This window comes from Toxorhynchites rutilus, chromosome 2, assembly GCF_029784135.1.
Source record: "Toxorhynchites rutilus septentrionalis strain SRP chromosome 2, ASM2978413v1, whole genome shotgun sequence".
Classification (NCBI taxonomy): domain Eukaryota; kingdom Metazoa; phylum Arthropoda; class Insecta; order Diptera; family Culicidae; genus Toxorhynchites; species Toxorhynchites rutilus.
This window is the reverse complement of record NC_073745.1, coordinates 62,454,539-62,479,062: the sequence shown is the minus strand read 5'-3', so window position 1 is coordinate 62,479,062 and position 24,524 is coordinate 62,454,539. Positions and strand designations below refer to the sequence as shown.

Genomic DNA, 24,524 nt, shown 5'->3' with positions numbered 1-24,524 from the left:
AACCGCTCTCTGTGATCCTAGATGAGATGCCTCCTGTGTTATGTATTGATGAAATAAAGAAAAAAAAACTCACCAATGTAATATGAGATAATTACCAATACCGAACAGAATTATGAATTTTTCTCATCAGTAAAAACTTGTTACTTTAATATAGAGAAAACATATATTTGAAATGGAAAAGGTAATTTTCTTTTATAATTTTTATTTTCTGAGTATTCATTCAACTCAATGCGAATTTTAATTGGACTAACAAGAACTAATACTATATGTAGAGCATATGGAAAATCACTTTTTCTAATATTTCTTCACTTTTCCAATTTTTCTCGCCGTATAAACATTCTTTGGGTGAAAATGAACACAATAAAACAGACAGCTGAAACCGGACGATCCGTTCTCGAGCGGGAACATACCTTGGTTTTATTTATAAGAATTGAAATGAATCGTTTCATATATCAAGTCATTTTAAACACAACTGCTACCATATACAATTTTACACCTACACTTGAGCTAAATTTTTCACAATACACGATCGGTCATTGATATGAAATTTCACGAAGCAACCAACATTGAAGTTCCAAATTTAAATTTTATTTGCTAGAATTAATCGTATCACTCATCTTACATACAATATAAAAATGCCCCCGACTTGCATATATTCCCAATAGCGAGTTCACCCGGGCACCTTGGGCACCCAGGTTGCTTGGTTTTGATGTCTCTGTTAGGGAACAGCCGCTTGTGTCGTCAATTTCGACCAATCAAAAGAGGGTATTTCCGTTAGGATAGGGGTTGAGATTTTTCCATTATTCGATAGTTAGTTTCATGACATATATTATTATCCTCAATATAAAAAAATGTTATGGAATGTCGAAATCGATTGACGCAAAAATTGCATCAATCCATCATGAAATGACTGATCAATAAGCGTTTGAAATTGGACAATTTTCACGATGTACTCGATATTCGATTTTCAATTTGTACCCCAATATGTAACGAAAGACGTAATCCTACGTCAAAACCATCTTCGGCGGTGTGCAGGAGGACAGCGTATGGAGGCGAAGGATGAACCATGAGCTCACGCTCTTCATCGGTGAATCCAGTATCCATAAAGTTGTCAAAGCTGGAAGGATATGCTGGGCAGGGCTTGTTGCAAAAATGCCGGAAAACTACCATACAAAAACGAACGCAGCGCGCATGGTGGTTAGACCAAGTGGACTTGGTGTTAACTGGAGAAACATCGTGAAGCAGGCCATGTTGTAAAGACGTTCAGCCAAATAAAATAAAATAAATAAATAAATAAGATGGGATTTTCCAACCCTGACTTAAAATGAAGAATCGATGCTGATTCCATCTCTAATCAAGATTATTAAGGCAAGCCTCCATATGGAGACTTCTTAAAGTTGGTTCAATTCCAAAAGCGAGGGAACGTGATAGATCACAAACTGGTCCATGGAATCATGGTGTATCACAGAAGGTCTCAGCAAAATTCCTCAAAAACAAGGATTATTCTCTCAACCCAAAAGAAGAAGCAGGGCATTGCAGGTTATCCTTCACCTGTTACATTTGAACCGACATGCTCAGTTAGTTTCAAAGAATAGCGCCTTAAAATTTGAAACATGGAAGAAAATACTAAACGGAGGCAAAACTGGCCACTTGAGCATACTGAATCCGTTATCGCTGGATCATCCTCAGAAATGAACAGTGATTGGATGGAACTAAAGACTGACTATGACATTCCGTTCAGAGGGAGCCTCCTCGTGAGATGACGAGGGTCCCAGTGTTCGTAATAATTTAATTATGTTCTATACCATGTATTTCAGAAAAGATGTCGTAGTATATGCGTCCAGAATAAAATTTTCTGTAGCCATGAGAAACTGGCAAACAGTTTTCAGGCAGAAATATATGAAACAATAGAATGTATAAATGTCTGCCTCAGAAGAATATATAGACAGGCTAACATCTGCATTCTCTCAGACAGTCAAGCGGCCCTGAAGCTGTCAAATGCTCTTCCAAAATTTCTGGGAACGCATTTGCCTCTTGAGGCAACTAGGTGGGCAAGTTCGGTAAAATTCCTGGTAGAGGAAAATTTACTAGCAGATGAATTTGTGCGACACAGCTCAAGCTCTCCATTCATTGCTCTAGAACCATTCTATGGACTTTCTTATTGTATGTTGATGAGTAAGCGGAAGAAATGAGAAGACGGGGAAATGATGGCTAATTGGATGACGGTACAACTCAACCAGTCAAAAAAAATTATTCCGCTGAGTAGAAAAGTTACTCAACAGTTGCTGAGTCTTGTTAAGAAACACCTCAGCACATTTACTGGTTTTCACAGGACACTGTCCGAGCAAATACCATCTTAAGTATAAGTTGATATATGTCGCTTTTAGAATGCCGAGAGCGAAACCTCGGAACATTTGCTCTGCAATTGTGCAGCTCTACTACGGTGAAAACGAAATGATTTGTATGCAAGGTTATACGCACTTAATTTCGTTTTCACCGTGAAGTGAGGTTCGTGTGAGGCCCGATATGTTTGAAGTGAAAAAAATGGAGCATACCATAATAGTTCCACACAATAGACGCGGTAGTTCACACCCAACAAGGAAAAAAAATATCAGTAAAAAGTGATAGAATGGCAATGTTGTCTCGATAACATAGAATCCATTGTTTTGTACCTGTAGAACCTATTTACGTTTCGTGAGTGAAAATAAACATCGAATCGGTGAAATATATTTAAAAAATCCCATTTCTATCATATCGAGTTTCTTATTTACTTCTGTTTTATCTTTGAACCATAGTGGCAACAGGGTTTTTTTAATCTATCTGATTTATGAGAAGAGTTCTTGAACTTGATCTCGGATTCATAATCAGATGAAGATGCTGAAGACGAAATTTCACTTTATTTCCGGATTGAGAAACTCAAACCAAATGGATGTTGTTATTCGTCAGACGAAAGTATAAGGCGGGTTCCGTATAATTAATATTGCATTACTTTCACAAAAATTAAAAAAATCCTGCAGACAACAGAACATATTAATCTCTCTGAAACAACTTCATTTCTAATCCCCTTACGTTTAGTTTCCTTATTCTCTCCTTCTATCTCTATTTTTTCTCCTTTTCATAAGTTGTTATAATCGTCACATTCTAATTCAAATAATAATATAATTTTCTTCAGGATAGTAATGGCAAATCGTGACAACGATATTTGATTTTCACCTTGACACTTCAACCTCTACTAATCGCTGAACGATCCAGATTACTTCGATGAGGAGCACCGACCGATGGGGATGTGACAGATGTAATGCTCGCAAATCTATTTCATGCATCATTCAAAAATGGAAGAAACACTAGACAAAACTGGCTAGGAAGGAAGTTAGCGGATTTTTCGATGTAAGTAGTACTATTTTATATGATTTAATGAATTGTGTATGAGTAATTTCTAAGTCCGGGTTTATTTCAACTAATTTTAATTCCGATATAATAATTTTATTTATGATATCACAATGCAGATGAGACACTTTCGATGATGTTGTACGCTATCTAATTTGAAGCAGAGTAAGAGAGCGTGCTGGATATCTCATCGCTTTATATAGGCCACATTTTCTGGATTTGCTTCTATATCCTATCCTTCGAGACAATACGATAGGGATTAGATGGGAATGACCTACGCTAATCCTCTTGTTTTAAATGGATTGGGTTTTGGGTACATACAATACTTATAATTGTTGTATGGAATGATACTGATGTGGCGTATGCCGCAATATATAGATACAATGCATAATAACGTGACGTGTGCCGCAACATATGCCGGGCCCTGTTGAAAGCTCGCGTCTGAACTTTCAACCATTCATACATAGGCAGGAAGCGATGGTTGCCGATTGCGTTACCGATGAAATACTTCGTGACGCACTCGTCGATCTTCGTTGTTTGTTTTGACTGCATTCTCCGTCGTCCCGGTCGTCTCCGTTGTCTTGTCTCGGTCGTCTCCGGCGTCTCCATCGTTACCATGGTGGCTGCTTCTGACGTCATCACGGGAATCCCCAAACAAAGGCTCGTTACTCGAATCGGTTCAAAAGATAGGCAGGACGGTGACCCGGCGTTGGGCGTACTCGTGGTTGTGGGTTGGAGTAGCCATTGATGAATCCAACGTACATGTCAGAGGACGAAAATTCATTAAGTTTTTTGCAAATTCATTATAAAACATTACTTACAGGGCTCGGAGACCCGCAGGTCTCCGATCGGTGCACAGTATGAACATACTGTGATGGAAGGACTCGAAATTCATTCGAGCGTAGGTTCAGTGTGTTGTTGACGTACAGGAAGCACGCATATCTTCGAGATGGAGCGTCGATACTCTCCAGTTGCTGTCCGTACGGTAACGACGCGTATATGGTTGTCATCACCGCGAAAAATGTGGGTTATCCTTCCGTACTTCCACTTTAAAGGAGGCATGTTATCCTCCTTCAGCAACACCATTGTACCTTCGGTGACATTATTCCGGATCTGTGTCCATTTTGTGCGTGGATGGAGGCCGGACAGGTAGTCGGTGGACCATCTCTTCCAGATACGACGGAGCAACTCCTGATTGTGCTGCCAGCGATCGAGCCGATTCGGTGGAACTTCTGAAAGGTCAGGCTCGGGAAACGAAGTTAATGGACGATGCACGAGGAAATGACCAGGCGTTAGTATTTCCAAATCATTGGGGTCTGTGGTGAGCGGGGTCAGCGGTCTTGAATTAAGGCAAGCTTCAATACGAGCTAATAAAGTGACGAACTCGTCCTGGGAGAGGATTGAATTCCCTATTGTTGTTCGAAGATGACGTTTGAGAGACTTGACCGCCGCTTCCCACAACCCCCCAAAGTTTGGACTGCGAGGAGGTATGAATTTAAATTCAATTCCTTCGTTGGAACAAACATTCGAAACATCAGCTTGATGTTGTTGCGAGTAGAACTGTATCGACAGTTCTTTCAGTTCTCTGGCTGCGCCTTTAAAATTTTTGGCGTTATCGCATTGAATTACATTCGGCTTTCCTCTGCGGGCGATGAATCTATGCAGCGCTGCTATGAAGGCTGCGGTTGATAGGTCGTACACCAACTCCACATGGACGGCCTTGGTGACTAAACACACGAATAATGCAACATAGCATTTGACAGGGGCAGTTTTACGCATTCTGCGATAGCAGAAAGGACCACACAGATCTACGCCTGTGTTGAGGAAAGGCAGCGTTGGTGTCACTCTTTCAGGTGGTAAGTCTCCCATTAATTGGTCGAGATTATGTGGCTTACAGCGGTAACAATTTATGCAGTTATGTACAATTTTCCGTGCGAGATTGCGAATTCGTAGTGGCCAGTACCTTTCTCGAACGCATGCTACCAACAATTGTGGACCAGCATGCAAGTTTTTGAGGTGATAATGCAACAAAATGCATTCGGTAAGTGGGTGTCTAGCAGGAAGAATAATTGGGTGTTTGCGATCTTCCGAGATAGCTGCGTTTCTGAGCCGTCCACCAACCCGCATGATTGAGTCAATTACGATCGGAAATAGTGATTTTAGTTCGGAGTTTTCTTTCACTTGACCATAATTCCGAATTGCTGCAAAATCCTTGGAGAAAACTTCAGCTTGTGCTAAACGAACGAGTATTTTGGTGGCTTCATCTAATTCATTCGTTTGTAAGAATCCGATTTTTCTATTCATGGGAATCTTGGTTCGACAGTTCTGTATGAATCGATTCAAAAACGCTATAATACGGACTAGAGCCGTGAATGATGAACGAAGATAAAATATTTCGTTAGGAGTACATTGGCTTATGTGTAAAGCAATTGGCTTTTCTTCGAGAATTTCTGCGGGTAGATCTATGTTCGTTTTGTGGTTCAGAGGGGGCCAAAATCGAGATGATTGGCTCAACCAGGCAGGACCATGCCACCAGGATGCAGTGTCCTTCAGTTGTGCCGCATGCATTCCACGGGATATAACATCTGCAGGATTGTCGATGTCGGGAACGTGCGACCAGATACCATCGGCTGTTAGGTTTTGCACCTCTGAAACCCGATTTGCAACGAACGTCTTCCAACGTGAGGGAACGGCATTGAGCCAATGAAGTGTAATCATTGAGTCAGTCCAGAAAAATGATTTGGCAGTCAGTGGTAAGCTGCATTTGATTTTATGGTATAAGTGACTCAATAAAAGAGCCGACGATAGTTCCAATCTTGGAAGGCAAACTCGTTTCTGCCTTTTTGAATCTCCTAGAGGAGCTACTTTAGATTTGGCTGTCATCAACACTGATCGAATTCCATTTATTGATTCGGTTCTCAAATAAAGACATGCTCCGTATGCCTTTTCGGAGGCATCACAGAAGCCGTGAATTTCGATGACCGTTGGGGAGTCATTGCAGATTAACCAACGGGGTACGGAAATGCTAGATACATCTTCCAAATTGTTGCGGAATTCGACCCAGTAACGCTGCTTATCTTCATCCAAAGGATCGTCCCAGTTCTTGGAGGATCGCCAAAGTGTTTGGATAAATATTTTTGCGAGAACTACAACAGGACCAATTAAACCGAGGGGATCATAGAGTCGTGCTGCATCCGAAATAACGATACGACGCGAGATGGATTTTGGTTGCGACCATTTAGGAACAGTGTAGCGAAATCTGTCAGAGGATGGTTCCCACTGTAAACCCAAAGTTTTGATGGGTAGAGGATTCGAATCCAGGTTGAATATCGAACGTTCGTCGTACAATTCCGATGGAATTTCGGAAAGTATGGTGGCGGAGTTTGATGCCCATTTACGTAAGCTGAAGCCGGCTGACTGCAACACATTTATTAAATCCTTGCAGAGTGTTTTTCCTTGTTCTTCGTCGTCTATTCCGCTCAACAGGTCATGCGTGCTGTTAGACCAGCAGGATTCCAATTCCCAAAATCGGGACAACTGATCATCAAGCCCATCGCTGCTGCATACATGAGCCACTATGGGGGCATGGGCCGGATGTGAGTCATTGCCAACCTTCCCTGATACCACCCAACCGAGGACCGTATTTTGAAGGATCGCCTTTTCCGGAGATATTCTGGAGCATCCATCAAGTAATAAGTCGTAGTATTTTTCCATACCTATGAGTATGTCTATCGGTCCAGGTGTGTCGAAATTTGGATCTGCTAGGACAATATGTGGAGGAAGATTCCAAAGCGAGATGTCGATATTTCTAGCTGGTAGATCACGGGTAATTTTTCGTAAAACATGACATGGTTCATTCATAACAAATTCTGTGCAGTGGGATCCCATTCGAACAACGACAGTATGATGTGAAACGATAATTGAGTTGCCTACACCACCGATCTCCTGACGATCGGGCTGGCGGCGCAACTTAAGCTTTTGAACGAGGTTCTCAGTAATGAGACTCAACTGTGAAGCAGGATCTAGCAATGCTCTGGTCCACTGCATTTGACCGTTAGAATTGTAAACCTTCACTATCGCTGTTTGTAGTAACACTGTTGCTGGAACTTTCCGATTTGTTCCAACCATTGTGGTGGAAGCGAGGCTAGAGACGGTGGCAGAGGCTGATGGCGTTTGGGTTAGCGAAGACGATACGGAACGTTGTTGTGAGTATTGGTTTGAAGAATTAGCCTGTGCTTTCTGATTCGTCGGTGCGATATTCTGAACGAGAGGTGTTGGTGGTTTCGACTGAGTAGGTGAGCGATCGCTGGAGGGTTGGTGAAGCATGGTGTGGTGTTTTTGATTACAGACTCTGCATGAACTGGACGTACAGTTCCGAACTAAATGAGAAGGCGATAGACAATTGATGCAGAGGTTTTTGCTCCTGACATTCTCAAAGCGTTGCGATATCGATAATTTTAGAAAAACTTCACATTTGAATGGCGAGTGTGGAGATTTGGAGCAAAACGGGCAGGTGTAATTCGTTGGATTGGTGATGGTGTAAACGTTATTGAGCCTTGATTTTAGTGATCGTTTGTGTTCAATCTTGTGAGACTCCTGGTAACGAGAATTCGATGTTGGCAACGATTGTAGAACCGCAAGGTGGGTTTTAAGAAATGCGATTAATTCTCCGTAAGTGGGAACTTCATTTGATTTATTATGAGTTTCCCACTGTCTAAGCGTGGCGGCATCTAGCCGATCACATACCATGTGAGCCAGGATAACACTCCAGCCATCTGTTGGAACACCCATTTTATCGATCATGCAAAGATTGCGTTCAAAGTCATCTATTAATCGCATGAGGGATTCATAATTTTCCTTTCTCATGGATTCTATCGCAAACAGCGATTCAATATACGTTTTCACTATGAGCTTTTTATTGTCATATCTTGATTCCAATAAACTCCACGCTACTGAATAGTTAGCGGCGGTGAGCTCGACCGATTCAATCACCTTCCTAGCATCCTTCGCCAAAGATGCCACCAGATACGAAAACTTATCTATTTGGGACAATTGGCTATTCCCATCTATGAGCGACTTGAAGGTATCTCTAAAAGTTATCCACTCTGAGACCGAACCTTCGAATGTGGGAAGTCGAATTTCTGGTAACTTAATTCGCGAAAGCGGAGAAGACGGCGGACACGAGACAGCAGAAACTATTGATTGGTCTACACTATTTGGCATCACGTTCGTTTTACGTAATTCGGTGGCGAGAAAACTATATGCGTAAATATAATCATTTTCGAATTGTTGTCGGATATTGCGATTCACCTCTTCACTCTTGATGAAAGTTTCATCCTCTGAATCGTCATCAGCTTTCTCACTTGATGATACTTCAATTTGAAGTCGATTCGTTTGGAAATCGTGATAAAGTGTTTCAACTCGCTGCTTCCATCCCTCCAGTTGATTCTTGTCTCGATTACTATTGTAATTCTCGATGTATTGTTTCAAATTGGTCATTGTGTCTAAGTAGAAACGCTCCTGGCGACTAAGCGCTCTCAAATTCGACATGTTCGGTAATTGGCAATTTGCTTTGTCCTGTTTTCGTAATCAATTTTTCTTGTATTAGTTAATGACCAATTTGTACAACACCAGATAACACCATGCAACAACACAACCAACTAACCAGGGATGAATGCTGGCGATCGAAATCGTCAGGTTAATCAAATGGATCGCTTGATAAATGATATAACGTGTCACGATTAAAACGCTTGACCTACTCTTTATTTCACCACTTATTTTCTCGTAATATTCTTCTTGAAATATGCAAACGCATGCAGTACTTACGTACTCTTCTTCTGACGTCCGTTACGATTACCTCACAGCTTCCTTCAGATGATTTGATCGCAGCTTCCTTTTGATGGTGAGTGCTTAGATTCGCACACAATGCACGCAGTAACCCAAGCCAATTCAAGCCTTGTCTAGCACACGCGTCTAATTATGCGGGATCACAACGATGAAACAATACGATGAGTAATCGGAATTTGTTTGCGCAGGTTCGGTTGAGCACGTTTGTTGGAATAGATCACAATCGGCGGATACAGTTCACTTTTTGTCATGCCGCTTGGCATACGCAACGAAAGTTCCTTTTTACAGGTTTGATTAACTTGTTCACACAGTACTTGAATGCGAAAGTCACTACTAGAAATCACTCGCGAATCGACAGTAACAGCGACTGATCCGGTTCGAAGGACCAAAACTTTATGTATGAGTAATTTCTAAGTCCGGGTTTATTTCAACTAATTTTAATTCCGATATAATAATTTTATTTATGATATCACAATGCAGATGAGACACTTTCGATGATGTTGTACGCTATCTAATTTGAAGCAGAGTAAGAGAGCGTGCTGGATATCTCATCGCTTTATATAGGCCACATTTTCTGGATTTGCTTCTATATCCTATCCTTCGAGACAATACGATAGGGATTAGATGGGAATGACCTACGCTAATCCTCTTGTTTTAAATGGATTGGGTTTTGGGTACATACAATACTTATAATTGTTGTATGGAATGATACTGATGTGGCGTATGCCGCAATATATAGATACAATGCATAATAACGTGACGTGTGCCGCAACAAATTGCATCTAATTTATCTTATTATATATAAAACAAACAAATTTTATCGCATGAAACGAATCTTGCGTGAATACTTATTAACTATTGTTCACCATCAAATGGGTTGGATTCAGCTATGTGAACTGTTTCAAACTGTTGATGTGAACTTGATAAGGTCGAAGGCGATTGTCTGCCCATGTTCATAATTTCCTCCTCCGCCTGCGATACAACCTGGAAAACCTGGCCTCTTACTCTATGCTGGTATTCGGGCGGCATGGTTTTAGTGAATTGGTACATGGTTACGAAAAAACTATGGAGTGCATCATCACTACTGTTTGAATGCAGTGTTCTTTTTTCATCCGCTCGTTCCCGTGACCTATCCTCGCGTAATTGTCTAGGACGCTGTGCTGAGCCACGGCTGTCACTATTTGTCCTTGTTTTACTTGGCTGTTTATCGTATTCTTCATCGCTGCTTCTGGTGTCCTCATCACATGATTCCTCACGTACCTTAATATTTGCGTTGAATTTACTTCCTTTTGTGCTATCGTTGTTTAAGATTCGTTCAAGGGATAGTGAATCCTCATCACTTCCAACATTTGCGTTTCCTTCGTGGGACCCAGCTGACATACAGGATTCCAAAAATGACATCTGCTTCTGAAATCTCCATGGCTTTATACTCTCAGGAGCAGTGCCAGTCTTCACACATCTCAGTTGCCTTCGTCGTGCATCTCGATAGCTGCCTCTCAGTTTAAGCCACAGCGTTTTTGCTTCTTCCCCTGTAACAAAATTAGCCGATATTATCGTTGGTTCAGACGTTTGACCCCTGGAGAAGCACATAAGCACATAACAACATATTGAGACTTACCATCCGTTAAATTCAACTCCTTCGCAATGTCCCTCCAAATCTGGCCTTTCAATTTAACCTTCATATAGTTCGCATCGTTTATGTCGTAAAGCAGCCTGTGCCTCTTCACCACCTCAATTAGCCTTTTCTCTGCCATAAGGTATAGCAAAAACAAATCCGTTTGGTAACAAGGCGGGTGAAAAACTTATAAATAATTATTCGGATATTTGCACGCTGCACTTGTTGACGCGACCGGCACGAAATCTATCTGAAGAACGTCACGCGAGCTACAGCTGACGCGGGTCGCGCCACCTCGTGTCGTCCTCACTCTTGGTTTCCAGTACACTAGGGGAAAAAATTGTAATTAATACGAAATCTACACTCAGATTTTTTTTTGATAATAGGATTTATTCTATAAGGGTGAGTTTAGACCTAAGTGGTGCGGACTCAATTCACTTCATTTTCAAGCAAATTCAAGCATTTTTTCAAGTGATTTCTTGCAATAAATTCTCATACCACCAGAGATGCCAGATTTACAGATATGTTTGTTAATTCACAGAAATATCTGTAAAATACTTTTAATTTTTGCAAATTGCAAACTTTTTGGATGTAACAATATTGCACAGGTTTATGAAAAATGAGAGGCTCTATTCATCACATTAAATATATTTGACTCACCGTATGACATTTTTCCATAGTTTTAATACATAAAAAGTTTTCATATTTAGTTTATATCAATACACATGACGTTAGACCTATTTTTTGAGTCATTCATTAACACTTTGCCGTCCAGCGTAAACACAGTGGTTACGTGCGCAAAATAGGTCGCACCACAGTGAAGTCGTGAGCATAGTATCACTCAGTAACCGACGACAGTACTTCAGCATCTTTTACATTCTGTTGGTGTTTTGTTTGGTAACAATAACTTGTACACGTCAACGTTTTTTATGATTTCATAAGTACTTTTGCCCTGACATCATTGCAGACGAAAGAGACGATACGTTTCTTCACGATGAATGAAAAATTGCATTCATTTACTACACATACTATACATTTACTATACTACACTTTGAAATTTCATGACAGTGAGGGAACAGAGTCGAGAACCTATGAGAACTATCGATGAGATTGGTAAAACTTATAATTTCTCGATAATGTCAAGAACGGCTGGCGACAAACCAACTAAACCGAATTAGCGCTACCGGCGCCAAGCGAATCATTTTTTAGCAAACGAGTGGTTGCCGCCCGTCGCTAATTTCCTTGAAAATGACTCTCCTAGAGGGGTCTCTTTTGGGCAAACGACAATGAGTTTATTCTCAAAGCCCTAACTGAACATCTTTGAGTAATATTAAGATTGACTACATCCAAGCGATAACGGAGATTGTTTCATCCCAGTTCATTAGCATCCCTTCAACCTCGCACTGTTAGTCTATATCTATCTATATAAATAAAAATGGAAAGCCAAATATGTTCGTAAGCAAAAAACCCGAAGAAGGGATGGCCCGATTTTAGCCTTCTTTATTTTGTTGTATTTGTCTCTTCCCGTGGATCAATATAGTGGAGAGCAAAATCGGAAAATTTTCGGAAAACTCTGAAGGAATGTCGGAAAATTTGGAAAATTGAATTCCCATATGACCGAAAATTACATCATGATGAGCGTTGTTCGACCATTCGATATTTGCGCTAGCGAAGTTGATCTTCGTTCGAAAGTGGAAATGGATTTTCAGGCAAAACAACGCATTCATATATCTTCTATCCATCTATCTATATAAATAAAAAGGGTAAAAATGGAAGACCAAATGTGTTGCTAATCACAAGATCCGATGAAGGAAAGGTCCCTTTTGAGCCATTTTCATTTTGTTGTATTTGTTGTATTCTGCCCGTAGAACAATGTTATGGTGAGAAAAAGTTCAGAAATTCGTTCTAAAGAATTCATATCAAAACCAAGGCGCCTAGAAGTATATCCTAAGGTGGGCCAACTTGCTAAAACCACTGTTCAGCCATCTTGAAAGTCTACTGTGTTTTGTTTGTAAACAAAACAGAATACGCTTGTGCCCAAGCTCGCTCGTGATCAGTCTGTCTCTTTCACAATTCAAGCAAATATTTCCCCTTCTGCTTTCTTCCGTACAGTTTTCATATACCGCTCTCCTAACCAACTTAGTTACGAAATGGCCTCACCTTAGAATATACTTGTAGGCGCCTTGATCAAAAAAATAATTTTGCGTTCTCAATGGGAAAATGATTTTTTGGACCACCGGTTAACTTTGAAAAATCATATCTCCAAAACGCAAAAAAAATCGCATCTCTGAAATCGGGATATGTTATGTAAAACAGCATTATCATTCAAGAAAAATACAAAAAATATAGCGCCCTCTAGTCCAAAATCATGAATACAATAAAAAAAAACCAATGCAATCGATAATTACGAAAATAAAATCCATTTTTTTGCAAGTTCAATATTTTTTAGTAAAAAGCTAGCTCATTGGCTTTATTTAGATATGTCGATAATCTAAACCGGCTCAGTGGTTCTGAAGTTATGATTTTTTGAAAAAAACCAGTTTTAGGAAAGAGAGCGGAAAAAATATTTTTCGGACCACCCTAAAATGGAAATGATCACCCTAACGAAAAAATCCAAAAATACGGGTCTAATGTTTTGCGATAAAGAACAAAACTACCACTTTTCATCGAAATCTGAGAACCACTATATCGGTTTGGCATGGTATGGCTGTATATATGCAAAATATACATATACAAAATATACAATAATATACAAAAGACAATCTTACGTGCATCGCGATGTACAAAATATCAATGAATCTATGAAGATTAACGTTAAAAGACATTTCTACAGATCCGCACACTTTTACAGACATTTCCACATTTTTAACAGACTTTCACATATTTTTACAGACTTTTTTCAAAAATCATCTGGCAACTCTTCGTTCCACTTTTGATCGAGGGTTTTCAATTCGGAGGAGTAAACATTTACGTGACTGTGACTTCGTATTTATGTGATTATGATTTCGTGTGTTTTTATTTCGTTCGGAGAAAAATATCAGGGAAAGTGCACATTAAAAATAAAAATTAAATGCTCAGTGAAAAGCTGGCCGAATACGAGTGAAAATGTTCGCGTTAGTTTTTATCGGAAACGTATTTACAGGCGCGCTGGGTCGATTTTTGCGGAGGCGACAAAATAGTTTCGAATAAAGGTTCCTGTATCTGTGGAGTAAGTACGATGTTTCAATTATTGAAAACCAAAAGTGTAGCAAACCTTTCAAAAACTTTTACAGATTACAAATATATCGTTACATTTCGACCGAAAAAGAAACCTCGTGAGAAACCGTAATGCCTTCTCCACAATTAAGCCGTTAGTTGACTCAGAAGATTACGTCCATCATCAACACGAAGCGCAGATTGCTTTACCATTATATTCATCACCAGGACTAGCGGATTATAATAAGGCGGATTTCATTCGGTCAGCTTCACTAGCAAAGCTGTTTCCACCGACGTTAAAAAAACGTCTCCAAAACATTTCATTTGCTATGAATGTACGTATCGAAATTCGCCAATGTCGAATTTTGCTCCCACATTAAAATCTTGGAGTGAACTAAGCGTTATTCGTAAGTTGTTTATATTCTGTCATACCTTGCAATATAAGATACTCTTTCAGAGATGCAATGGACAATTAAAAAATTGACGGAAAAATGTAGTTCGTTCATTTTATAAGTTTAATTATTTTTGCTTTTGATAACAATACCTTTTTCATAGTGTTGATTATCATAAGAAAAATAACACTCCTGATCATTGGATCTTTTTTGACATTTCAATTGGATCTTTTTTGACAGCCGTTTTGATTCAGTCCGCACTACCTAGGTTTAGACTAGTGATATATTCATGTGAAGAAATATGATGAGATTTATAGAAATCGCATCAACCGTTTACACTAGCGTGAACTTCTATAATGAATATATTCATATCTTCGGTGAATTTATTCACCTGAAGTAGAACTGCATCCAACTTTAGTGATTTCTCATCAGTGAGAAATTCACAAGCGTTTACATATGCTGAATTTATTCAAGTTATATATACCTCGAATAAGTGTATCATATTTATTCTCACCCGTTTACACCTATTTTCACGTGAATAAATTCATCTATAGCTATAGATCTCCCTAATGTAAACCCGCCATAAGACGAGTTGAACGTTATACCGATCGTTTTGTTTATTTTTATATTACTGAAGCTCAACGAACAACATACGAATAGGGCGTCTGATATGACCGCTCAGAAGCTAGCGGATTGGTGGAGCCGTCGTCGACGACTAATTTGTTTTGATGTGATTATACCATTGTTAATTTGGTTAATTTGTTTCTATGATTCTATTCCTTCTCATTTGAATGCGATGCATGCATTGGAAATTATTCATTTTCACGACCTCAGCTTCACGCAGGGAAGTACGATTTCAGTTATTCAATGGGCCTAAAGGTGGGACCAGAATGCCGCGTTATGCGTCGCGTTGCGATGACACTTCATTTTAAATATGTGTGTTTCCATTTAATCGAACACAATAATGCGTTGCGTCATTAGCATCGTTGTACTAAACGCTAACATTTGTTCTAAACTGCTTGCGCCGAATTCGCGATGACAGTGGCATGGTGTCGACGTCTGGTGGCAACTTAAAATTAGGGCAATAATTTGATTCCCAAACTCGTTAGTGTAATCTCTATCAGAGTAGAAGATACGAAGCCGGTTTTTAAATTCTAAATTTTGAATGAAAATTTTCACATCATGTTATTTGATTACTTAAAACACGTGTTTCTGACTTTCATTCAACCATATGGCTAAACAATTCCAACATTGCTTTTTGCATCATGATATAGAGTTTTATTCATAAACAATTTTCGTATGAGACTTTTGTACCACCTGCAAACAAAAATGTTTTTCATTTGAATAGAATACTAGTTTGATATGGAAAAGCTGATCTTCATTCATAATTTTAATTTTGAAAACGTGTTCATTCCGACTGAAAATCAGCTATTCTTTCACGCTTCCCTGAACTAGTAAACGAAGCTCAATGCCGCCAGCGCGGATATGTCAATGTGTTGTTTATAAAAACATTCAACTGATCCGTGAACTCAACAAGAACAAGATTTTCATACGAATTTTATTTTGTTTTTGTTTACATGAAAACTGGTGACGCGAATGCTAGATTGTGACTGCAAATCAACAGACTGCGTCGGGCGAATGTTTTAGTACAAAACGCAAGCAATGACAGCCGATGAGAAGCAACGCACAACGCGGCATTCTGTTTCCACCTTAATTCTTCTGCGCGAACGGAATGTGACAGCAATGAACTCAGTTTCACTGTTATGTAGGCAAGGCATAAACACTTTTCCAGCTTAACTGTTAACTAAACAAACGAGAGAAACCTTTATTTCCCTTATACTTATGAGTTAACGTCACACTTTGACAGCAATACGAATGAATAAGAATGAAAGAAACAAAAAAATCATTTCTTCAGCCTGGCTGAAGAGGTATTTCCGCGAGGTGTCGTTGTAAGCGCGTAGTTCTAGTTGTGTTCTTTGTATCGAGTCATACTATAGCTTGTTGGAAAGGTATTTTTGCGCGCTATAATATAGTCCTTCACAGTGTTTTGTGTGGTTAAGTCGTTCGTGTATTATAGTGTCGCAAATATGGAGCGAAATAAAGAGAAAATCCGACATATTTTACAGTACTACTATGACAAAGGCAAAAATGCATCTCAAGCTGCCAATAAAATTTGTGTAGTTTATGGACCCGATACAGTTTCCATTTCTACCGCACAGAGATGGTTTCAACGTTTTCGTTCTGGTGTAGAGGTCGTCGAAGATGCGCCACGCTCCGGAAGGCCTGTCGTCGAAAATTGCGACAAAATCGCTGAATTAGCCGAGAAAGACCGGCATAGTAGCAGCCGTAGCATCGGCCAAGAGCTGGGGATAAGTCATCAAACCGTTATTAACCATTTGAAGAAGCTTGGATTCATAAAGAATCCACACACGTTGACGCAAAAAAACATCTTTGACCGTATCGACGCATGTGAATCGCTGCTGAATCGCAACAAAATCGACCCGTTTCTGAAGCGGATGGTGACTGGCGATGAAAAGTGGGTCACTTACGATAACGTGAAGCGCAAACGGTCGTGGTCGAAGCCCGCTGAAGCGGCTCAGACGGTGGCCAAGCCCTCATTAACGGCCAGGAAGGTTCTGCTGTGTGTTTGGTGGGATTGTCAAGGAATAAGCTATTATGAGCTGCTTACCTATGGCCAAACGCTCAATTCGGTCCTGTACTGCCAACAACTGGACCGCTTGAAGGTAGCACTCATGAAGAAGAGGCCATCTTTGATAAACAGAGGCCGCATTGTCTTCTATCAGGACAACGCCAGGCCAAACACTTCTTTGGTGACGCGCCAGAAGCTCCGGAGGCTCGGATGGGAGGTTCTTTTGCATCCGCCGTATAGTCCGGACGATGCTAAATAAAAACCTTTTTCATTTAAATATGAGGTGAAAATTGGTCAAATTTCTGATTGTCAGTTTGACATACGATACAATGTACAACCAAAGTATGTCTGTCATGCTACGGTGGTACCTGTACAACGTTGTACACGTACAACGCTGGTACACTGTCCCTGGTATTAGTGCCCGTTGACTATTCTGTATAACATTGCAGTGAACATTAATTTTATAGTCTTCTCACATAAAAGCCACCAAGGTAAGGTATATTTATTATCGCATTTGAACAATTTTCAAAATTTAAATTTTATCCATAGACAACGAGCAGTTTCGCATTTTGGATAGATGATGACATGCAGCTGAAGAAGATCACCAGCTCAACAAAGAGAATAAGCCAGCAGTCAAGAAAATTACCATTCTCGAGTTTGCCATGTTCCAGCTGATCAAGAAGAATATTCAGTTTGCCTTCATCGAGCATAACGTACTGAACGTTTTGACGGATTGGTTAGCTACGTTACCGAACAAATCGTTGCCTTGTTTGCAGATTCGAGAATCAATTCTGAAACTTCTTTCCGATGAAATATCGTCAGAGGAATTGCAGCGTTTAGATTACCACTAACTAGTGTTTGACTTTCAGTTTCCTTGCATTGAAAAGTCCTATCTCAATCAGTCAGGAATTGGATGGCCCGTGATGTACCTCTACAAGCATCCTCGAGAATCTAAACTAAACCGAGAACGCGATGGAAAATTGATATCCGAACATATTTTCCTATATTCAACCTAAGCACCAATTTCAAAGCGATATCACGTGAGAGCGCCAGGAACGAGATTTGCAGTAGATGCACAATAAACGCAAAGCCTTGCCGGACCCACAGGGCCAGGGCAGCACCAGCAAAAGGGGGCTTACCGTTCACCGAGGATGATAAGTAACAATTATGATAATAGGAATCAACTTCTTTATTATAATCAAATGCGTTCATTTTTAGGGGTGCATTACGACCTGGAGACAAATGATGGGTACAACGGGCTCGCGTTCCCATGCCTTCGGATAAGGAGTATATTGTTCGGTCAAAATCAACAAGCGATATTCGGGTAATTATTCCTGCATCTTTGTAGCTGGAGTTTCAGGGAAAAAAATTAGAATAATATAATGATAATAAAACTAGGCTGCGAAAGTGGACTTCGACATTTTTTATATCTCAGAAAAATTGAGGCCCTTGGCCACGATAGGATTTTCCTCCATCCTCCTTATCAACTCCTCAAACTGCTTCCGATTTGTCACACGTAACCTGAAATATAAAAAATTATATCGTAAATGAAGTTGAATAAAATCGCACCCACTTTTTGGCTTCCATTGTCCGTACAGATTCAAATGATAGACCGTCACTTTCGTGTGTTTTCGTGCTGTGTGGTATTTAGAATCTGATGAGTAACGTCCTGCGACCGCTTACCGCTCTAAAATTCAATGAGAAAAATTATAAATCGAAATCTATATAATTTTACATTGTTTTACCTTTGATTCAAATGTATACTAATGCTCAATAAATAATTTTCTGTGGAAACTATAACTTCTAAAACCATTTGCCGTTTTTGTTTTTGATTTGGTTGCACAGTTGTCTGACTGCTGCGATGAAAGTTCGATATTCGAAATTCACCGCCCTTTAGGGTTTTGGCGCACGAGTGAAATGCAGAATATTCGAACTCGATCGGATTGTCAAACCGAATCGATCCAATCGTCGATCGTGTACCGGAATAGGGGTGAATGTCAATGCTACTGATCGTGTAAGTGCCGCTTTAGGGTTCATTCGATCGGATCGGTGATATCAGATTCAGTTTTGTACACTGTTTCAAACTGTTGCCGTGATGTTTGCGGTTGTTGTGAATGCTGCGATGAGGATGATGACAGCCTTGAAAGCGGCCAGTGGCTAACGTTCAAAATTTCTCCTTCCGCTTCTGAAACAGCTCGGAAAATTTGGCCCCTGACTCGGTGTTGATAATCGGGAGGCATGGTCTTAGTGAACTGGTACATTGATATGAAAAAGTTATGAAGAGGGTCATCACCACTGTTTGCCTGCAGTGTTCTTCTCTCTCCCGCTTGTTTTCGTTCGTTATTTTCACGTAATGGTATAGAGCGCTGTTCGAAGCATCCGTTTTTGTCATCTGGCCTTGATTTTTTCGGCTGTTTACTATATGCCACTGGAGTGGAACTTGAGATATGAGATATTGCATTATGTTTTATACTGCTGGGTTCTTCATCGTTGCTTGTAGTGTCTTCAACTAACGATTGCTCAATCTCCTCATTGGTTACGTTGGGCTTATATCGTTTTTCGCTCATGGTGCTTACAAACTGCTCAAGCTCTTGTGAATCTTCATTACTTTCAGCATTTATGTTTCCTTCACGCGATCCTGCTAACATAAAAGGATCCAGAAATGACATCTTCTTTTGAAATCTCCATGGCTTTATATTCTTAGCAGCAGTGCCTCTTTTCAGGTATTTCGCCTGTCGACGTCGCGCATCACGGTAGCCGGCCCTCAATTTAAGCCACAACGTTTTTGCTTCCTCCCCTACAATGATATTAACTAGTCAAATATTTTATTGCACTCATAACAATGAGACTGTTTGTTAGAGCTAACCACTGTACTTACCGTCGGTAAAATTCAATGCTTTTGCAATATCTTCCCAAATATGACTTTTCAATTTAATCTTTATATAGTTCGCATCATTTGTGTCGTACAGGAGTTTGTGTTCTCTCACTGCCTCAATTAGTCTTTTTTCTGCCATGAGCAAGTATTTATGAACGCAAATATACAAAAATCCGAAAATAATATTTAGATCAGTCGCTTGGCTCCTCTTGTTTATTTGATCGACACGACGAATTATTTCTCGGCTACAACGTCACGCGTGTCGTAGCTAACGTGACTCATGCTACCTCACGTCATCTTGCCAATTTGTACAAGGTGTTCTGAAAAGGTGGAATAATACTTCGAAATTGCTATTCAATAATTTAGCTGTTAGCGTTTTAGTTCAAGGAAATAATTAAATTGTTGTGATTACACTGGATTTTTTACGTGATTTTGGGCCTGATTCTCGAATACACTACGAATACACTTCACGGTGGAAACGGTATGAAACGCATTCGCGATGACAACGGTACGGTGTCGACATCTGGATGCGAGATTAGTTTCCCACTAAATCATTATAAAATCAAATTATCTTCAGATTAAATTTTTGTATGAGATTATTTTATCACACGAAGAAAACAAAGTATTCCACTCACATTGAATACCAGTTTGATACGAAGAGGTTAATTTTCATTAAAGATTTTTTATTTGAAAAGTGCTCATTCTGCCTGAAAACTCATCATTATCTTCAACACTTCACTAACTCGTAAAACGTAGTTCAATGGCGTGCCATTTATTTCGTTTCCACCGTGAAGTGTATTCGAGAATCAGGCCCTTTATCTTACGCGATTTTTTACGCGATTCTCTAGGAATTTCGCGATATTTTTTTACGCGATTTGCTCGAAATTAGGCGATTTTTTTGCACGCACGCATCAGTCATGTAAAAAAAAGGATCCAGTGTATACGTATCTCTGTACAGAAACGTTTCTGCGTAGAGTTCAGAGTTGAGCGGACGTAAAACACGGTGATTTCCTCCCACGAAGAGATTGATTCAACAAAAACGATCGCTGAGAAAAAAATGTAGTAGGCTAGAAATATTGTGACGCGGGAAAAGCATGAGGGGTATAAATCCCTCACAGAAAAAAACGTAATTTCCATTATAAATTAATATTTCGTTTTTCTAAATTTATTCTGAGGTCAATGTAAAGCCGGGTTCAGACGGTGCGAGCAAGCATACGAGTCGGTCTAGTCAGTTACTGCAGTGCAGCTACTCACACCGTGTGAACACATCATGCCAGTTATTGTCATGTGTGATCCGGCGTGCGAGCTACTTCAAAGTTTTTTGAATTTACTCGCACTCGCATGCTTCAAAACGTCAAAAACAGAATTTAGCGTTCGAATCAGGGATGCCAAATGTAAAGAAATGTCTCTATTTTTAAGATATTTGAAAATATGCGAAGATATTTATAGACTTGAAAATTATTGGAAAAACAAATAAAACCCTCATAGTTTCTTAACGAAATCATTGTTATTCTGTTTTGCACGCTGGCGGGGCACGCTTTCTTTTTGAGATAGTTTTCTGGAGAATGTCTAATATAGAATCATTATCAGGCACAATTTTCATTCAAAATTCACTCACAACTTGCGAAAAAAAGTAAGGTTCTAAGAAACAGAATACATATTCGATTTAAAAAAGTACATTTTCATTCATTATTTTAATTTTTGACGCGTGTGAATAAAATTTTAAAAAGTCTTCTAGACTATCATTTAAAGCATCACATACTTCCGGAATTATCTTAGCTATGGATGCTTTCGAGATTCTAAAAAATATCGACAACAATCTGAACAATATTCCAGAAGAAAGGCATATCAATGTCATTTATATTATCACTCTTGCAGGTACAGCATCCTTCATGAGTGTATCTTGGCGTTGTATTTGTGGAGCAATTAAATTCAACAGTTTTTCCACTTGTTCAGGTGTTATTCTCAACACTGCTCTGTAATCTCTATAAAATTGTGTAATGATACATTCAACTGAAAACCTAAGATGAAAACTACCAATAAAGAAGTCGATTTCGGACCAATCATTTGACAAATTCGGACCTGATTGCTGTTTCTGACTATTTGATGGACATTTGAAAAATCGCCTGGCATCCCAGGTAAACCCGTGCCGTAGTATCTAGTTTCTCGCCAGCAGCTCACACTATGTGAACGGACAAGGCGAGTCAACCAATTGTCAAGCGAGTCCACCGGGTCAGTAGCTGCTCATTGTCAAGTCAGCTACTAGCAACGTATAAATGGGCCTTAATGGGGGCGAATTCCCGATTTAACGAGGATAAGGATTAGAGGCGGCCCTAGCCACCAAGATAACGTGATCCGAGTCCACCGTCGAAAGCGGCGACGTCTCGCACGCAAACCTGTGTTCCACTGATTGCCCGGTTAGTTTGAAACATAGGATACGATGCGAGCTTTAGAGTCGCCTGGTCTGCTTGGTGAAACGTTATTCAACTAAATATCTGCAGAAGAAACGCCATGTAAACGTGATGTTGCAATACCTGAAAGTGAAAAAGAGGTCAGCAAATGGAGCACACGAGTTAATTGAATGCTTCGATTGTCATAAGGGGGCAGTTGTTGGTGTCGAAACTTGATGATTAGTCGCTGAAGGACTGGGAGGAGCGTGCGGTCAAGAAAGACGATCCTGTTTTCGCGGATGTTATGGAGTTACTTGAAGGACAGACGCGGACTCTGGATGCTATATACTCCCACGATGCATTGTCATCAATGCAACGGTCGACATTACATCACAAGCTGTCGTGTATTTGAGAGGATGACGTTGGATAAACGGTTCCAAGTAGTCAACTCAAGGAAGCTATGCAGCAACTGTTTGAGACAAGGTCACCTGATTCGTGACTGCACTTGTTTCGGCTGCCGCACTTGTAGCAAGAAGCACCATTCTCTTCTCCACATTGGAATAGACGCGGAGGTTTTAATTCCAACTGTTAGTTCAGCGACGCATGTGCCGCGGTTTCAACAGATGATTCATTTCAAATGGTGCAGAGTCCAGTGGCTACAATTTTCGCTTTCAACGTCGCAACAGTACATCGAGAATGTCATGTCTTCCTTTCCACGATGCTGGTGTCGGTGAAGGACTGCAACGGGCTGTCACATCTGGCAAGGGTACTTTTGGACGTATGTCAAGGCAAATCTTATCACTGGATTTCTGGTATTGGTAGTTCAACTTTTCGAGTTTCACACTCCGTGTTAACGCTGATTTCCTCGGACCCTACCTACCTACCTGTACCTACATATGAAGATGCATTCGGACGACTGTCCACTCCAACGCGATTCTCCCTATCCGATCCGATCAAGATTTACGCGAAACAAGTTTTGGTTCGTCATGTACAGCAGGCAGCGTTCGCTACATAGCTTAAGGAACTGTCTAATCATCGCGTCGTTCCGTCCGCTCACTGCTGAAATTCCTCATCCCGTTTCTCGATTAACGAGTCCTACTACGCGTTGGTGGCTGGCTTGAATCCGCGAACGTATTGTTTCCCTTAACTCCCTAGCAAACACTCGTTTTCGCGCCTTGACGCCATTGCATACCATCAGCTCTCCCTTCACGCTGGCCCACGTATAATACTTGCACAAGTCCGACAGGAATATTGGCCCATGAATGGCATGTCTCTAGCAAGCTATACTTACCGGAATTGACTGCGTTGTTTCCGAAGCAACCCTATCCCTGTCACCCACCACCTCACGGGCAGCTTCCTCGTTCTCGAGTCCTTACCACTTTACAAAGTTTCACATATTACTGAAACTTTGAATACGGATAATATAAGCATAATGAACGTAACTCTAAAAACGCACAAGGGAAACGAACAAATTACACCGAACACCGATATGTTCCACTTTTTTTTTAAATATAGCAAGGTAAAAATAGATAAATCTTTTATAAGAAGCACGGACCGGGACGACCGTACGATGAAATTGTAGAATAAAAGTGGATAAAAACGGATCGAGACAACCGCGCAAATGGGTACGACTCGGGACGACCGTATGGATACAAAAGAAAATGAAAACAAATGCGCATCGGGACGACCGTGTGGTGTAAAAATGGAAGTAAGAATATTTGCGGATCGGGACGACCGCGCAAAACAAGTACAGCTCAGGACGACCGTATTAAAAAAAAAAGATAATGATAAGAGTGAGGCAGAACAAGTACGGGAAGGGTGAACAATTACAGGACGACCGTATGAAGAACAGAACTTGACACGATATTTTGTTAGTTTAACGTCATCAATTAGCTCATACATCTCAAAGGTGGTTCAAATATTTTCTGTGAAGGAAAATACACTGAAACAAAATCCACATGCATTTGTTTTGTTCGTCTTTTTTTGACGTAGGACTACGTCTTTGATTTCTATATAGGGGGGTCACTCTACGAAAAATGTAACGTTTATTAAGAGTTTCTAAATGCATATTACGCAGAATCCGTGTAACGATATATGTTATAATATATACCATTAGACAAATTTATCGAGCATTTTTTTCGCCTGAGACATCAACAGTGGAAATAATAAAACA

General features: G+C 40.1%; 2 protein-coding genes and 1 pseudogene across 5 annotated transcripts; 1 reads left to right on the top strand and 2 right to left on the bottom strand.

The window, feature by feature from the left end:
* Nucleotides 1–9,638: 9,638 nt before the first annotated feature.
* LOC129767565 (uncharacterized) lies at nt 9,639–11,109 on the bottom strand. Its single transcript, XM_055768600.1, has 2 exons — nt 10,853–11,109; nt 9,639–10,763 (listed from the first exon to the last, which is right to left on the bottom strand). Exons 1-2 carry the CDS (start codon nt 10,986–10,988, stop codon nt 10,090–10,092), a joined length of 810 nt encoding a protein of 269 aa, XP_055624575.1. The 5' UTR covers nt 10,989–11,109; the 3' UTR covers nt 9,639–10,089.
* Nucleotides 11,110–11,940: 831 nt separating this feature from the next.
* On the top strand, nt 11,941–18,241 carry LOC129765795 (protein IWS1 homolog; annotated as a pseudogene).
* A 151-nt stretch (nt 18,242–18,392) lies between these two features.
* LOC129767564 (uncharacterized) lies at nt 18,393–24,210 on the bottom strand. 4 transcript variants are annotated; one of them, XR_008741540.1, is made up of 5 exons: nt 23,643–24,210; nt 19,965–22,495; nt 18,832–19,883; nt 18,660–18,773; nt 18,393–18,607 (listed from the first exon to the last, which is right to left on the bottom strand). XR_008741540.1 is itself a non-coding variant. In XM_055768598.1 (3 exons), exons 1-2 carry the CDS (start codon nt 20,098–20,100, stop codon nt 19,120–19,122), a joined length of 900 nt encoding a protein of 299 aa, XP_055624573.1. In that variant the 5' UTR covers nt 20,101–21,199; the 3' UTR covers nt 18,393–18,773; nt 18,832–19,119. The 4 variants fall into 4 exon arrangements, 1 of the variants encoding a protein (XP_055624573.1); XR_008741542.1 differs by having other exon boundaries at nt 18,683–18,773; XR_008741541.1 differs by having other exon boundaries at nt 19,965–20,281.
* Nucleotides 24,211–24,524: the final 314 nt, after the last annotated feature.

What these genes read in the sequence shown, in the direction of transcription:
- LOC129767564 (XM_055768598.1), bottom strand. Translation starts at nt 20,100, where the DNA reads ATGGCAGAAAAAAGACTAATTGAGGCAGTGAGAGAACACAAACTCCTG. An exon ending in AGCATTGAATTTTACCGACG is followed by an intron (nt 19,884 to 19,964) that starts GTAAGTACAGTG and finishes ATATCATTGTAG; the next exon opens with GGGAGGAAGCAAAAACGTTG.
- LOC129767565 (XM_055768600.1), bottom strand. Translation starts at nt 10,988, where the DNA reads ATGGCAGAGAAAAGGCTAATTGAGGTGGTGAAGAGGCACAGGCTGCTT. An exon ending in GGAGTTGAATTTAACGGATG is followed by an intron (nt 10,764 to 10,852) that starts GTAAGTCTCAAT and finishes ATTTTGTTACAG; the next exon opens with GGGAAGAAGCAAAAACGCTG.